This window comes from Sciurus carolinensis, chromosome 13 (genome assembly GCF_902686445.1).
Source record: "Sciurus carolinensis chromosome 13, mSciCar1.2, whole genome shotgun sequence".
NCBI lineage: Eukaryota > Metazoa > Chordata > Mammalia > Rodentia > Sciuridae > Sciurus > Sciurus carolinensis.
This window is the reverse complement of record NC_062225.1, coordinates 87246527-87263282: the sequence shown is the minus strand read 5'-3', so window position 1 is coordinate 87263282 and position 16756 is coordinate 87246527. Positions and strand designations below refer to the sequence as shown.

Below are 16756 nucleotides of genomic sequence, written 5' to 3'. Positions count from 1 at the left end.
GGAGGGACTGTGTAGAGGGAAAAGAGGGGTGGGAGGGATGGGGGGAAGGAAAAATAACAGAATGAATCAAACATCATTACCCTATGTAAATGTATGATTATGCAAATGGTATGCTGTTACTCCATGTACAAACAGAAACAACATGTATCCCATTTGTTTACAATAAAAATAAATTTAAAAAAAAATCCATAAGCATATCCAGGCGCAGTTTTGCATGCTTGTAATCCCAGTGGTTTGGGAGACTGAGGTAGGACTATCATGAATTCAGTCAATCTCAGCAAATGGGAGACAGTCTCTAAATAAAATGCAAAAATAGGTCTGGGGATGTGACTCAGTGGTCAAGTGCTCCTGAGCTCTATACCTGGTACAAAAACAATTCACAAGCATAGCAGTTTATAAGATTCCACATTTTCTAACTCTTTTCAGGTCTTTTTTGTTCTTTTTAGATATACAGGACAACAGAGTGCATTTTGACATATAGTACATACATGAAGTTTAACATTCTAATTAGGTTCTGAGTGTTGTGCTAGAACATTATGTGGAGTTTTATTGGATTTATATTCATATATAAACATAGAAAATTTATACCTGATTTATTCTACAGAATTTTCTATTCCCCCTTCCTTTTCTTTATCCCCCTTTGGCTATTCCAATGAAGTTTTAATCTCCCCTCAACCATTGTTGTGTGTTAGAATCCACATATCATAGAGAACTTTTGGCCTTTATGTTTTGGGATTGGTTTACTTCATGTAGCATGTTAGTGTCCACTTTCAAAATTTTTAGAGTGATATTACTAAATCTTAAAATTTTGATTAATTTTCTATAAAAATTTGATGGTGTTTTGGTTCTGGTTTTATATCCTGTGTAGATTTAAACATACTAATATGCCATCAAACAAAATCATGTGTTAGTATGCCTTTCTAAAATTTAAAATGTTTTGTTTTATTTGAAGGATCTACCTTGTAGTTATATGTTTTGTACTTAAAGATTGCTAACTCATATTTGACAAGTCATTGTCTCTAGGATAGTTGAAAGGGTGTTTAAATAAAAATTCATGGGTTTACTACTTTTTACATACTAGCTATCATTGGTCTAATACTAGGCATGGTTTAATATTTGTCAAGGTTTAAATCTCACTGACAAGAAAGTTGAGTATGCTGTACTCATACATTAACCTCTTCTCTTTCACATGATATTTTCTCCAGAAAATAAAGTTTCTCTCCTTCCAACATAATATGAAATACTATTTTTTAATTCTTTTCATTTTTAAAAATTTTTACTTTTACAGACTGAATTTTGATTCACTTACACAAATGGAATACAACTTTTAATTTCTTTGGTTCTACACACTGTAGATTGACACCATTTATGCAATCATACATTCACATAGGGTAATGATGTCTGTCTCATTTCAGGTAAGTGAAAGGCTAATATTGATGAGATCATGTTGATGGGGTAGAAAATATAGACTCTCAAAAAAGGACAGAGTTGGTAAAGATATCACTGGGTATAAACCACATCTTTTTGTTTGAGACTGAGCAGAGATGCTAAGGTGGCTTTCATCAGATATACTCTGATTCCAATAATCTGCTCTACCTAGAAGACATTGCTGTTCTACTATTCTTGCAAGCATGAATGAGTGTGTATATAGAAAGAAGATTCTCAAAAATAAATTATCCAATTCAAAAAAAAAAAAAATAATAAAATTATGGCATTTGCTGGCAAATGGATGAAATTGGAGAATATCATGCTAAGTGAGCTAAACCAATCTCAAAAAGCCAAAGGATGAATGATCTCACTGATAAGCGGATGATGACCCATAATGGGGGGTGGGAATGGGGCAAGAGTGGAGGAAGGAGGGACTGTATAGAGGGAAAAGAGGGGTGGGAGGGGTGGGGGGAAGGAAAAAATAACAGAATGAATCAAACATCATTACCCTATGTAAATGTATGATTGTGCAAATGGTATGCTGTTACTCCATGTACAAACAGAAACAACATGTATCCCATTTGTTTACAATAAAAATAAATTAAAAAAAAAAAAAAAAAAAGAAAACCCATTTGGTCACCAAGGACTAGTTAGTTACTTAGGTAGTGATGTGGCAGCAGGTAGTATAAATCAGGAACTGCCTGTATCTACAGACTTCAAGTATTCAAGAAAGATGGTATCAGAAAGGCAAAACTGAACAAGCTGAAAGAATGCTGAGCTATCTTCATTTTTACACAGCCCCAAAGTGGGGTGGGAGTATTTCATGACTGATTTATAAGATGTTAATACAAATCAGTCCAGATTGCCTACACTTGGCACAAATCATGTCTTATAAATCACTTCGCTGATTCCACAGGCCTCAAATGAAACTTCAAGCCAAATACCAGCTCTGGAAGTGTGTGATAGAATCTTATGAAAAACGACGGCCTTTCAGACCCCTAGGCTCTCTGCACTTTGAAGGAGTACTATAAGGAGCAGGTTCAAGTAAAGATAAGAGTCGCTATAAAACACCAGTGGTACAGGGGCTGCGGGACAGAGGCCTCATCGGGAGGGAGCGCTGCAGTGCAAGCTGCCGGTAGCACGCGGCTTAAGGCAGGCGAGGGCTCTGGACCTGTGCACAGCTTCCTGTTAAACCTCAGTCACAAGGCTGAAGAACTCAAGGGGTTCCAGGCAGTTATCTAGAGAGCAGTTTCTCACCAAATGGCTGTTATCAGCTCTTCTTGCTCCTGCTGCTTCAAGTTTTTATTACTTGGTAAAAAAAAAAAAAAAAAAAAAAAAAAAAAAAAACCAAAGAAATAGATCCAGAAAATTAGTCTCCTAAAGTTCTAATATAATATTGTTACATTGTCAGATTTTTGGCAATATTAATGCCTTGGTACTATATCTCTAAGGTTAACTTAAGGAACCTGGATATAAATTTGTATATTAAATACAATTTCACATGTATAACATTATAAATATAAACAGAAAGACAATACATCCAAATATTAATAGTAGTATAATATCCAAATATTAATAGTAGCTTTAACAGTATGAGGGTGATTTTTATTTCTTTATACTTTTAAAGCACTGAGAATAAACAGGAAAATGTTTATATTATTTGCAAACCAAAAGTTGTGTCTATTCTACAAAAGGTCATTTTATAAAATGCAAAAATAGCAAATAAAAATAATTTCTAATATTCCCCCACCTCTTCCTGGCCTGGGGATGACATCAGCATCACACATTTGCCCAAGCAGAAACCAGGGTGTCACCCCTGATTCTTTCCTCTTCCTTATGCCCCATATCCAAATGATCACCAAGTCTATCTTACAACCTCAACAGCCCTTCCATTTCCACCCCACCGTCACCAGCTTCCCATGAGCCAGCACAGAGGATTTATTGCCAGTCTCCAAACCCCCATCTCCACACCACATAGTGAGGCTCTGGGCCTGCATGGCCCCTCTGGGAGGCGGACAGCCTTGCCTTCACCTTCCTGCTAGCCCATTTCTAACACAGGGAAGAGATCTAAGACCCAAGGCACCAACAGGCAGTTGCTGAAGATGAGAACATGGTAAGCCCGCCTTGGAGGAGGATGCAGACAGCTGACTTATGTCAAGCTGATCTGTTTTGCCTCTCAACTGCTCCCCGAAGGGGTAGAAATGGGGAGGACAACATAACGCTGGGCTTAGAGGAGGTGTTTCTTGTGGTTCACGCAAGTCTTAATCACTGAACACCTCTGAGATACGCCACTGGGCAGTTCAAGGATTACAAACCCTCTGAAATGATTGCCCGCCAGGTTGGACTTCTTTTCCCAAATTATCCTAGCACCCAAAGTCACATCTACTAAAAGGGAGGTCTGGCACAGTCAGGCAGACACTCCCATCCTCCTGTAGACCACCCTGGCCTACTCTTGCTGCTGGTGGATCAGATCCCGTCTAATCCATTCTCCTCGTGGCAGCCAAAGTAACCTTTCCAAAACACAGCTCTGATCCTATTGCTCCCTGTTACAACACTGCCAGAACCCCAGGACCTTGTTCCTGCACTGGCCATGAGACCCTTCCCACCTGGCTCTTCTCCCTGAGCTCAGCACTCACCACTCACCCTCCTGCCAAGATCCTCGCCTGTTCTGCACTCCACTCCACCTGCCCCTCCAACCGGCCCACAGCCCACCTCAAGTCTCTCCAGGCCTCTCTTGGGCACTGTCACACTGCCAGCACAGCACTGTGCCTGGCATGCGGCTGATGCCACCAGAAACACGTGCTCAACACGAACACCAGGAAAGACAGGTCAACTGATGGGAATATGGAAGCCAGTGAGCCCAGGGAAGGGAACACAGGAAAACTGAGGAAACCCAAAGGTTCCAATATGAGAGGCCTTCATTTCACCACCAATCAAAAGAAATATCACAAAGTACTTTCAACATCAGCTTCCTGAAGCCACAGCAACTCAGTGTCAGGCAGAATACTTCACATAGTTCAGCTACTCCAAAAGAACCATCATAAATACAGAGTAATTCCATCACTGGAGCCTGACCGAGGTCACGGAGAGCTCACCTCCCAAGTCCTGATCCGCAGTTCTCCCATTTCTCTTCCCTCCAAATCTCAGGAAAGTAATCTAATATCAACTTTATACTCTGCATCCTTTTGCTTAGGAGATGAGATCTCTCATGTTTCTTTCTCACTATAAACTAAGAGGTTAAGGTGGGGAAGGTTCTGGCATAAAAGAAGAATGCTTTAAAGAGGAAAGAAGAGGGTCAATTATAAACTACACATCACCACACGCCATGTTAACCTTGGGTGGAACCTGTTTCTTTTAGAAACAGACTACACTGAAATGACTGAACAAGTTCAGACTTTTAGATTTAGGTCTTTCGATCAACAGCTGAAAGTTTAAGATTCTGAAATGCCTGAAAACAAGAATAATTCTGAAGGATAAATCCTTATTCCAAATGTCTACTTTAACATGATATAAAACAATCTCCCATAAGTGTCTGGACAACACTTCACTGGTTCCAGGAAGCAAACTGAATCCATGAAGTGAGTCTGTTCTGCATCACTTATACAGCCACACAAAGCCCAGTCCCTCTACACACCTGTTCAAAACTGAACCACCTTCACTTGCCTTATTAATATTATAACTTTGACTTGTATTTCTTACCGGAATGTAATAGATGCCCATCTTGGGAGTTTCATTGGCAGTGAAAAGCATTCCTAAAAATAAACACAAGGGGAAAAGTAAACACGTGGGGCAAAGTACCCTTCTCTATACATTTTACATTTTAAAATGCCTGAGGTGCACGTTGTGTAGTGGCACCCTTGGAGACAGGTCCTGGGTTTCAGTTCCTGCCTCTCCTAGATAAAGGACCTCAATCTTCAGAAGGGCCAATTTCCCCATTTGTGAAACACCAGGCTATCCAAGCTAAATTAATGACCAGTTCTCACCATGAGGTGCTCAGATCCACACCAAGTCTGGCAAAGTCTTCAGTTTCAAACAGATGAATTAAATGTAGTTTCAGTGTACTATTTTGTTAGAGTAATAATGAGGAATTAAGAACTTCTTTCTGTTATTTAGGAATGGAAGAATCCAGGTAAAGTGTTTCCCACAACTTTTCCCACAATTGTCATAGTCAATTCCTAGTTTTTACATTAAACTTCACACCTGGCTGAAATAAAATGACTAAGGAGCATGCCATGTGGTGCTGCACCAGAAAAGAACCACGTGGAATCACAGCCCTCATGATACTGTGACCATTTCCCTCCCAAGAGAGATGTGACAGAATGGACCAAGACAGTGGTTAATTTAGTCTCTGTGGGATCAGCACTGTAAGCAAGCATAAATGAAGGCAGGCCAGTTTTCGTAAAGGATTCCCCATAACCCTAATAGCAATGACAACCTAAAGAGTCATTATTCTCCAGCACTAGACTATTTGGTACCAGAGTATTCAGATGTCTCAGTTTTGTTATCTTTTCTCTTCCACTTTTGCAACATATTGCTCCCCCAAGTTTTCTGAAGCAGCTGCCCAATGTGGTGAGACGCACCTACTAAGCCTCCTCCTAGCCTCGGTTCCCGATTGCTACACTCTAAAACTGAACTCAGCAAGCATTTGGCTTGTCCTGGATAATATACTGAGCACTTCTGCAAACAGCCTCTTAGCAAACACACAACTCTCTAAAAAAAAGAAACATCATCTAGTCCTTCACCAGATACACTGGGGAAGCACTGGCTTTGAACAGCTCAGGCTGTGATAACATAACTGCACCACAGAGGACAGCAGGGATGTGCCTCCCCCGAGTTAACTTCTGACTGAAGTGTGGAACGTGAGTTTACTCTGCAAGACACAGAGGATATTTTAGAGATGCCCCCAATGGTGGTTTCCATGTATTCGGAGGATGATGGTGTAGAATAAAAAGCTACTTTATGTTTAACACTACAAGCGGTCTCGGACAGCCCTGTAAGGAAAGTAAGAAAGCTGAGGCTGGGATATTGGCATAACATTAAACCTGAAATAGCCCCAGGCCCTCTTTCTTGAGCCCAAAGTCCATCTTTTATCTTTGCCAATGGTTTCTCAAACCAATGATCCTGCTTCCACAGGTTGAGATGAAACTCAGATACACTAAGTGTCGTGAATCTGATGCACATCAATGTCACAGAGTCACACTGCCTCTGTAAGTGCCCTGACCTGCACAGAGTAGCTGCTTAACACGAGAGCCGCACAGAGGGTTGAATGAGCAACAAGAGCCTGGCCGTAAAAGGAACTAGAAAGGCAGAATCATTTCTCAATATTCTGAGCAGTCTTGCTATTAGAAAAACATTTCAAAACAATCATCATGATTAGGCTTTAATTACTCCAAAATGAGTAAGTGAGCAGAAAAAGAAAGAAGGAGGTTTTAGCTTTTTAAAAATATGATTAAGCTCACAGTGATTAAGCATAAAACATACGGAGAGGAGCGGAGGGGAAAAGGTGTGGCAAAGCAAGAAAAAGCAAAGCCCATGAATCAACTGCACTCAGGCCCAAGCCACTAAGAGGCGAGGGACTCGCCTGCCCTTGTCTGCTGTCTCACACAGTCCAGTGATGATTGGGCAGCTGGTGGATGTCTGATGACTCTTACAAGTTACCTGACAATACGATTGTTCCTCTGTCCAAAATGTCACTCCTAAAAATCTTTCTTTTAAGAAAACCATACTTTGTAATCGAGAGATCCCCTTAACAAGCAAACCAGCCTCATCCGTGCCAATTTTGGGGTGGTCAGCTGACTAAAGACTGACCTCAGCCTGCATTATTCTCATCCAAAATATTTAACCTAAACTTAAGCCTTTAGACCTCACTGCTGTTTAGATAAACAGAGCTGGAGGAACTAGCTAAACAATACCATGAGAATCAGTCATACATATCCAGGAGAGGGACACCCTACAAGACCAATGGCCTGAGCTTAGAAAGGTCAATGTCATGAGAAGGGAAAACGAGAGGGGTCTACTCTGGAGTGAGGTTCTCTCACCCCTCTCTGCCACCCTTCACACTGTCATTCCCTCGCCAGCCAATCCCACTCCTCGCCCCTGTGCTGACCACAACTGACCTGTTTCATTCACCTTCACACTGAGCCCAGATCCTCTTATTTTGCGGCGTGGGAACTGAATCTAGGGCCTTGCACCGGCCAGGCAAGTGCTTTACCACCAAGCTACCTCCCTGACCCACAGCCCCCATCATTTCAATAACCCAACTGGAGCTGCAGCATTTTCACTTGCAACATATTCCTGAATTCTCCAGGATGCAACTACATACCACTGTTACAAGAGCTTCCAAACTCTCACATGTGAAATGCAAATGACAAGGTTCCCCTCTGCTTCTCTCTCTCTCTATGTGTAACTAGAATGAGCCCATTTCAGAAAGAGTCTAACCAAGGCCCTGCCACACAACAGCCAGGTAACCAGCCATTATCCAATAGCTTTGACCTAAGAGGTAACAAAACAGACAAAAAAGAAAAAGCCAGGTGCAGTGGCACACGCCTATAATCCCAAAACTTGGGAGGCTGAAACAGGAGGATCACAAGTTTGAGGCCAGCCTCAGCAACTTAGCAAGGCCCTAAACTTAGTGAGATCCTGTCTCAAAATTAAAAAACTAAAATGGACTGGGGATGTAGTTTAGTGATAAAGTGCCCTTGGGTTCAATCCCCAGTACAAAAAAAAAAAAGAAAAAAAAAGAAAGAAAAATTGTGGCTCATGCAGGGTTATAAAAATAATAAATTTATGTTAGAGCATTCAGTACCCAGGTTGATAATATCACAGCATTCAATAATTCTCAGTTCTTCCCTTCCTGTCCCAACCTCTGTGATACCTATACTTGCTGATCGATGCTCACTGAAACTCTCATACCTAAGTCTTCTTCTGCACTTCAAAAACTTTAGTTCTTTCAGGGTCACTTGTCCACTCCTGTGAAGTTTCTCGGCTGGCTCCTCCTCCCTCTTAACAATCCTCCTGTCTCACTCCAAACGTTCATCTTTGGTGATCTCACTCACTCCTGCTTCTTCCAAGATAATCTCTACTTATATGTCTCAAACCTTTCTCTCTGCATACCTGCTCACCTCTGGATAGTTGCTACGGTGCACCAGACACAGCTCTCAGGTGGTCTGTGGCTGGTGCAGGGCTTGGTGCATGACACCTGGGAAGTATGTTAAGAAACATTTCTGGGCCCTATCCATGGACACTCTGAGTCAGTACAACTAGAAGATGCAAGGGCTCTGCAGTTGAAAAGCTCTCCAAGTGACTTTGATGGGCTACCAGGTGTGAGACTCATGGGCACTCCCATTGTCCCAATACCTCCTAACACTCAAATGTTAGAACCCACGACCTTTCTCCACTTGTTGGCTCACCTGTCCTCCCTATCTCAACTCCAAACACCATGTCCTGGCATTTTAGTTCCAAACCAATCCACCCTTTACCAGAACAGGTGCTCTGACAACAGACAGACTCCAAGTCACTTAGCATGTCACTTCTGGACCTTCACCACCTGTTCCCACCTCAAGTCCTCCCAGAGTTACCACAACCCAGGTGTGAGGCTCCCCATCTCTAGTCAAGCCCTAGGGACAAGAATTGTGTAAGAATCTCTCAGTGGATCACTGACCCTATCTCCATCTAATCCAACCTTACTCACTGCACCAAACTCAATGCCAAACAAAATCTCCTCTAAGGCTCTTCTCTCAATACTCTGGGTAAAAGTCCTCCCTTTAACATGTGTCCATACACATGACAGGACTCTGGGAGCTCTGCTGTGTATCCCTGCATTAGGATTATCTGTGTGTGCCCATACACAGAATATACTGTTTGAGAGTTGAAACTGTTCTCATTCTTCTCTCATGCCCCGGAAGTCTTCATATTTGTCTTGAATGTACTGTTAATATGGAAATCTATTGTGTAATTTGCTGAACAGCATACAACAGAGAACACACCAAAGCCCATGGCTTCATGAGCCATTTGTGTGTTCTCAGGCAACCCCAGCCTCCTTCAATCCCTAACCTCAATTTCCACCCACTATTACTAATCACATAAAAGAGTTAAAGAGCACACCAAAATAGCATTTCACCTGACGCCTACCTAAATATTGTTACTAGTTTCTACTAATAGCTAGGCGGGATGAGGACTGAGTCATTAAGAGTACCTTTTCCTGAATCATCCATACCACTTCCTGTTCTTTATTCTTCCAAGTAAAATACCCAATACCAAGTACTTTGTTACTATCTTAAGAAAGTAAAAATAGTTTAAAACTCAAAAATGTATAGCCAACATTTGTCTCACTGAACATTGTGTGCTACATTGTACATACCTGAGTTGGGATAGAGACAAACATCATTAAGGTCATGTTCTGGTTCCAAGGAAGTAAATATTTTTCCCTAAAACAGTAAGTAAAATGAATTATTTAAATAGTTAAAGATAACTTCTGGAAATGTTACATAAAGAAAATGGAGACATAACTCAACCACCCACTGCTATGTAAATATATGAAATAACCTAACTGAAGAAATTTTACTTAAAATATCTTAAAGAATTTGTATATCAATTTATCAAATGCTCTCATTTTAGAGATGAAGAAATTAAGGCCCAAATTGGAGCAGTAACTTGTCCAAAAAAGCCCCACGGTTTTAAAGATGATGCCCACATGGTGGAAAAGGGCAAAGTTTAAAATAAGTTGTACATCAATTTTTTTAAAAATCTGCATAATCTGTGACATATTCCCAACTTAATTTGTACTCAAAGAACTCAGAGGAGAAACGGCCACCATGGTAATGAGGACACCTGCTATTCCTGCACCACAAATATAGGACAAGAAGGCCAAGACAATGAACGTGAAATACAAATGGAAGTCTACAAATACACAAGGTCTCAGTTATGATGTAGATAAGTTACGATGTAGATAATGTGGGGTAGTATGCTCTATTTTAAAAAAAGGAAAGAAGGAAAGTAAAAGAAAAAATGATAGAAGATGGGTGTGGAGAAGGGAGATGAGAAAGATAAACAAGGCAGGCAAGTCACGCAAAGCCGAGCAACTTGGGAGTTAGTCAAGAGGAAGTATTTAGTCATAAGAAATGAAAACGCCAAAATAAAATTTACTGTAGCAATTACAGTGTGATGGTTTTACGTTGCAATGCTGAAGAGGTCTGCTGGCTCTTGCAGCTGAATCTTCACTAGAAGAAAAAACACCTGGCCACGGGGAGGCTGCCGAAGGGAGTGGCCCTCAGCCAGGCAAGCTCCATCAACAGCAGCAGTCAACGTGCCACTGAGACAAGAAAGGACGGAAAGGAGGAGGAAAGGAAGGAAGGGAAAGGGAACTAGAACAGCAGGGAACAACAAAGAATGAAAGCGTGCTACACATTATAGAAATCCAAGAAAACTTGACACAGCTGAAGAGTCTGGGGAATGCACACAAACATCCAAACTGATAAATTGCTGCTTTTAGGACAGAAGTCAGGCCAAGGTAATATCCTCAGTACCAGTATATATGGATTTTTAAAAATAAAAACACATGCATTTGTAGTATTAAGAAGTGTTATATTTATTTTGGCACTGGAGATTGAATCCCGGGTCTCTTTACCACTGAGCTATAGTCTCGGCCCTCTTTGTTTTTTTTAATTTTGAAACAGGGTCTCACTAAGTTGCTGAGGCTGACCTTGAACTTGCAAACCTTCTGCCTTAGCCTCCTGAGTCCCTGGGATTATAGGCATGCACCACCCTACCTGACAAAAATAGTGTTTTAACACTGAAGTTTGGATTGCCAGCAAAAGAGCAGAGAAAATCCTGATCTAAGACACTCTGAATCTTCCTGAGAAAGCTGTCCAAATGCTGCAAACTTAAAGCCCACAAAGCACACAGCTTAACTAACTATCCCTGCAATACTTAAATAGTCAAGAGGAACTCACAGAACTAGGGCTTGAGAGGTAAAACTCCCAAGGACAGCTCTAAACCTCCAGGGCAGATGCAGAGGTTGGAGTCAAAAAGTGGAACTTAAAAAACCAAAAGCAATGGCCTGAAAGCCAGAGACAGGAAACAAGGTGATAGGGCTGAGCTCTGTAGTTTCCCATGAGACCAGCAGCTGCCTTTGGGAGATGAATGTGGAAGTCTTGGGCCTTCTACCCAAACTCATCTCAGACATGAAATTTGTAAAAGTGACCTTTTTTTTAAAACTATGCATGCTGTTTTGCAATTATTATGTTATTTTAAAAAACAAAATTGAAAAAGATTCTAAATTCTAATTAATTAAATGCAAAGAAGTCTTAAAAGCAACTGTTAGACTGAATATGTTTTTCCTGACTTATTTGATAAACTTACCTTCTACTATTTAAATGAAAAAATAGAAGATGGGTTAAAAACAGTAATACTGAATTTTATTATTTTTTAAAATAAGACTCAGAATTGAGGAAAGGGATATCAAAATATTCAAGAGAAAATATTGTTTTTTTTGTTTTGTTTTGTTTTGTTTTTTTGCGGTGCTGGGGATCGAACTCAGGGACTTGTGTTGCAAGCACTCTACTGACTGAGCCATCTCCCCAGCCCTGAAAATATTGTTTTTAAGAAAATATTATGAGAAATTATTATAAAGGTGTCATCTCTAAAAACCCACCTGTTTAAGGTAGGAAAGGTATAAAACTGGGACTTACAGTAACACTGACATGGAAAGATAACTCATGGTCCATGGGAAACCTTTCTTGGGTGATGACGAAGGCTGAGATCTCAGGGGTTGTCAGGGACAGACTTTTTTAAACAATGGTTTTCTCTCCACCTAACTCAACATCAAAAACGCACACTGGGCTAGCAGCCCTGGAAAACTTCAGGGGAAGAAAGCAAGCATGACCACCTTACAAAAGCACAGACCTCATCTAAGCACCTGGCCTCCTCCTAGGCTACCATGTGGATCCTCAGAATCTCCTTCTCAGGAACTGAAATCATTCAAAAGAAGCAGTGGGAAGCAAAAGAGCACTGGGAACCCACACAAATGGAAACGGAAGTGATTCCAACCCAAAAATACATACTGAGTTCTTATTCCACATTTTGATAATTCGAGAGTCAGAAGACAAAATCAGATCTAATGACTCCTGGAAATGAACTGACTTAATGGGCAGACCGTACTGGTGATCCTTAACTAGCAGTGGCTTATCAGAGCGAAGATCATATAATAAAACCTGAAAGAAAAAAACAAGTTACTTCTGTTGAAACAAAATAAACTGTTTACCTTAAAACGAAACACATGAAAGTTAGAAAAAAGGCCATCATTTGCTTCGTTACCTTTACATGAACACAATCAACACCCTTACTCAGCGTGCTAACATTCTACCAGCAATACTCTGGTAAAGACTTCCAAATTACCTTTAGAATGTATAGTTTATGAATTCAAAACTGAGAGTCATTTTTAGGTACACTAAGCTGGAGAACTCCTGATCTATACTAAGAAAGGAATGATAGGAAAGTCCTAGTATTTGGTTTTTTTTTTTCATTTGTTAATTTTTTTAACATGCAATTTTTTTCATTTGTTAATTCAACAAATATACACTGAGGGCCTACTACATACCAACCGCTGCTATAGCAACTGATATGAGAATGAAAACAGTCCTCGTAGATTAAGGTCAACACTGGCCGCATGGCACTTCAGGAGTAGGGAAATCTCTTCAAACCCCTGTCTTTAGAGGCAAGGGGGCCTAGGGAAGTAGGTCTGAGGCCTAGGTGACAGGGCCCTCTAGCACAGAATGACAGAGGCAGTGTACCTAATAGAGGTGGCTTTCAGGCCTCTTGTGGGCTTGGAGAAAACTTCCAAATATGTGGGCTCTGCCTTTATGGAAAGACAGACCTACTCCTCAGAGTAGTACTGCTGATGGGCTCACTGATGACCTCACTGGAAGTGATAAGGTCAAGGTGCTGTGTGAAGAAAAGGCTCCTTGCACACACAAACCTTTAAAGTATCCACTAACCACATTTCTTGTCTGCAGGAATTCTCAGATCCTTCAATATGTATTTAAAACTACTGTGAATTTCCAAGAGTAGGAGCCTGGCAAAATTTCAAACTTTCTTGACCATAGGCCTCTGTTACACACACACTAAATTACCCAGGCTGGCCTAGAACTTGTGATCCTGAGTAGCTGGGATTACAAGAGTAACATCTCATTCTCTGTTCCCACAGAATGATTCTCCCAACACATGCCTCTGAAATACCAACTTCCATGCAACATTTTCAACTTAAACATTATTTACCTGCCCTGTAGATGTTCCAACTGCCATGGTCAAGGCACCATTAAATTTCAGAGCAGAGATGGTTGGTAAGCTGTTTATCCTGAAAGGCAAAATATTCAGTTCCATGAATATATTTTCAAACCTCATTCTAAGTAACAAGGTCGCTGCTAAACTTCACTTCAAATCTAATATGGAGTTGAGCATAGTGGTGCATACCTATAACTCCAGCAACTCAAGAGGCTGAGGCAGAGGATGGCTAGTTAGAGGCTAGCCTCAGCAACTAAGCCAGACCCTGTCTCAAAAAATTAAAAGGGATGAGGTTGAGTTCAGTGCTAAGAGTACCCTCAGGTATTATAATACCAGACCTTAAACTCTACTATAGAGCAACAGTAACAAAAACAGCACGGTACTGGCACCAAAAGAGACCAATGATACAGGATAGAAACACAGAGACATACCCACATAAGTACAGTTATCTCATACTAGGCAAAGGTGCCCAAAACTTAAAATGGAGAAAAGATTGCCTCTTCAACAAATGGTGCTAGCAAAACTGGAAATCCATATGCAGTAAAATGAAATTAAGCCCCTATCTCTCACCCTGTACAAAACTCAATTCAAAATGGATCAAGGATCTAGGAATTAGGTCCAAGACCCTTCACCAAATAGAAGAAAAAGTAGGCCCGAATCTCCATCACGTTGGCTTAGGACCAGACTTCCTTAACAAGACCCCCATAGCGCAAGAAATAAAAGCAAGAATCAATAAATGGGATAGATTCAAACTAAAAAGTTCTTTCTCAACACAGGAAACAATCAATAATGTGAAAAGAGAGCCCACAGAGTGGGAGAAAATCTTTTCCACACACACTTCAGACAGAGCACTCATCTCCAAAGTTTATAAGGAACTTAAAACACTTTACACCCAAAATATAAAGAACCTAATCAATAAATGGGCTAAGGAACTAGGCAGATACTTCACAGAAGAAGATATACAGGTGATCAACAAATATATGAAAAAATGCTCATCATCCCTAGTAATTAGAGAAATGCAAATTTAAAAACCACCCTAAGATTTCATCTCACTCCAATTAGAATGGCTATTAACAAGAAAACAAGCAATAATAAGTGTTAGCGGGGATGTGGGGAAAAAGACACATTCATACATTGCTGGTGGAGTTGCAAATTGGTGCAGCCACTCTGGAAAGCAGTACAGAAATTCCTCAGAAAACTTGGAAGGGACCCACCATTTGGCCCAGCTATCCCACACCTTTGCCTATACCCAAAGGACTTAAAATCAGCATGCCACAGTGATGCAGCCACATCAATATTCATAGCAGCTCAATTCACAATAGCTAGATTGTAGAACCAACCTAGATGCCCTTCAATTGACAAATGAATAAAGAAACTGTGGTATATATACACAATGGAATATTATTCAGCCATAAAGAAGAATTATGGCATTTGCTGGTAGATGGATGAAGTTGGAAAATATACTAAATGAAATAGGCCAAGCCCAAAAAACCAAAGGCCAAATGTTTTCTCTGATAAGTGGATGACAATATGTAACAAGGTAGGGTGGCAGGAGGAAGAGAAGAATGAAGGAACTTTGGATGGTATAGAGGAAAATGGGGTAGGAGGGGATAGGGAACAGAAAGATAGTAGAATGAAACAATACTACCCTATGTATATGTATGATGACATGAATGGTGTGAATTTACATTGTGTACAACCACAGAAATGAAAAGTTATACCCCATTTGTGTACAATGAATCAAAATGCAGTCTGTAAACATAAAAAATATTTTAATTAAAAAAAAAAAAAAAAAGAGTACCCTCATGTTCAATCCCAGTACCAAAAAAAAAAAAAATGTAATGGAGAAAAATCACATTTCTAGCATACACACTTTCATAACCAAAATTTAAAATACATTTTACATACAGAATGTGATCTACATTTATCTTACATTTTAATTAAAAAAGGATAAGGTACACTCAGAAAAATCTGTTTTTTACTTAAAACAATTTTATTTTTGGACATGGGTGTACACATTTCCATTTCATGATTAGCTGCATCCAGGTAAAACGAAAGACTAATCTCCAAATGAGGACCGTAAGATCTCTAAGAACACCAAAGACATCTCTAGAATATGCTTCTTACCCGTCAAAGAGGAGTTTCAGCACAAAAGCAATGATCCACAATGGAAAGAGGGAACACGACTCAGAAATGGACACGTGTCCTTGCTCTCAGTACGAGGCTGCAAGTCTCTGGCTTAGGTCCAGGCCAGGCTGCGGGCACTGAGCAGCAGCTTTGCCTCTTCTGCCACCCAGAGCCTCAGCCTGGAAGCACCAACGAAGTGGCTGTCAGAAGGAAGCCCCAGGCTTCGCCTCCTCTTAAAACTGAACCCTGGAAAAATTCTTTAGTATGCTGATACATTTTTCTCCCACTTACGCAAACTTTGTTTCATAATAAAATTTTGTCATTTTCTTCAGAAAAAGTACTACAGTATTTTGCAATTTTTGTGGTGAATGAGAACTCTGGGCCTCTATATAAAACAGGACAGTGCTGATAAACACCAGTCATTGATCTGCGTACATTTACTTTGTAACCAATTTAACTTTCATGTTAGTTCTTACAGGTTTTCAGTTGATTCTATGGGACTTCTCAGGCAAATAATTTCTCCTGCAAAGAATGATCTCCTGCCTCCCCTATGCATATTTACACTTTTTTCTTTCTTTCTGTATGGACTCCACTCTCCAGAACTTGTTAAGTAACAGAAGTGACAGCTTACAAGGTTTGTGGGGAAAAACTAAAGTCAAGCATTAAAAAAAAAAAAAAAAAACCTGAAACTGAAACAGAAAGAAATATTCTTTTAACATTTTGGTTTATCTCCAGATTTTTTTCATCTGACTATACACATACATGTTCACTGTTCTGAATCTTTCAAGAATGCGATAAAATTCTGTGATTTACTTTCCTACTGTAATGTATATTTGGAGCATCCTTCCTTGGTAATAAGTATGCTTCTGAACCAATTCTTAAAGGCTTAATAGTAAATATGTCAATAATGGATGCTTTTCAT

At 40.2% G+C, this 16756-nt stretch overlaps 1 protein-coding gene across 1 annotated transcript in view; it reads right to left on the bottom strand.

Moving 5' to 3' along the window:
• Positions 1–16756, bottom strand: part of Nol10 (nucleolar protein 10) — a 92419-nt gene that overhangs the window by 53098 nt on the left and 22565 nt on the right. The window contains exons 10-13 of the mRNA XM_047523315.1: positions 13702–13780; positions 12489–12638; positions 9788–9854; positions 5128–5180 (exon numbers count right to left, since the gene is read on the bottom strand). Of these exons, the coding sequence (XP_047379271.1) occupies positions 5128–5180; positions 9788–9854; positions 12489–12638; positions 13702–13780 (349 nt within the window). The remainder of the gene's footprint in view (positions 1–5127; positions 5181–9787; positions 9855–12488; positions 12639–13701; positions 13781–16756) is intronic.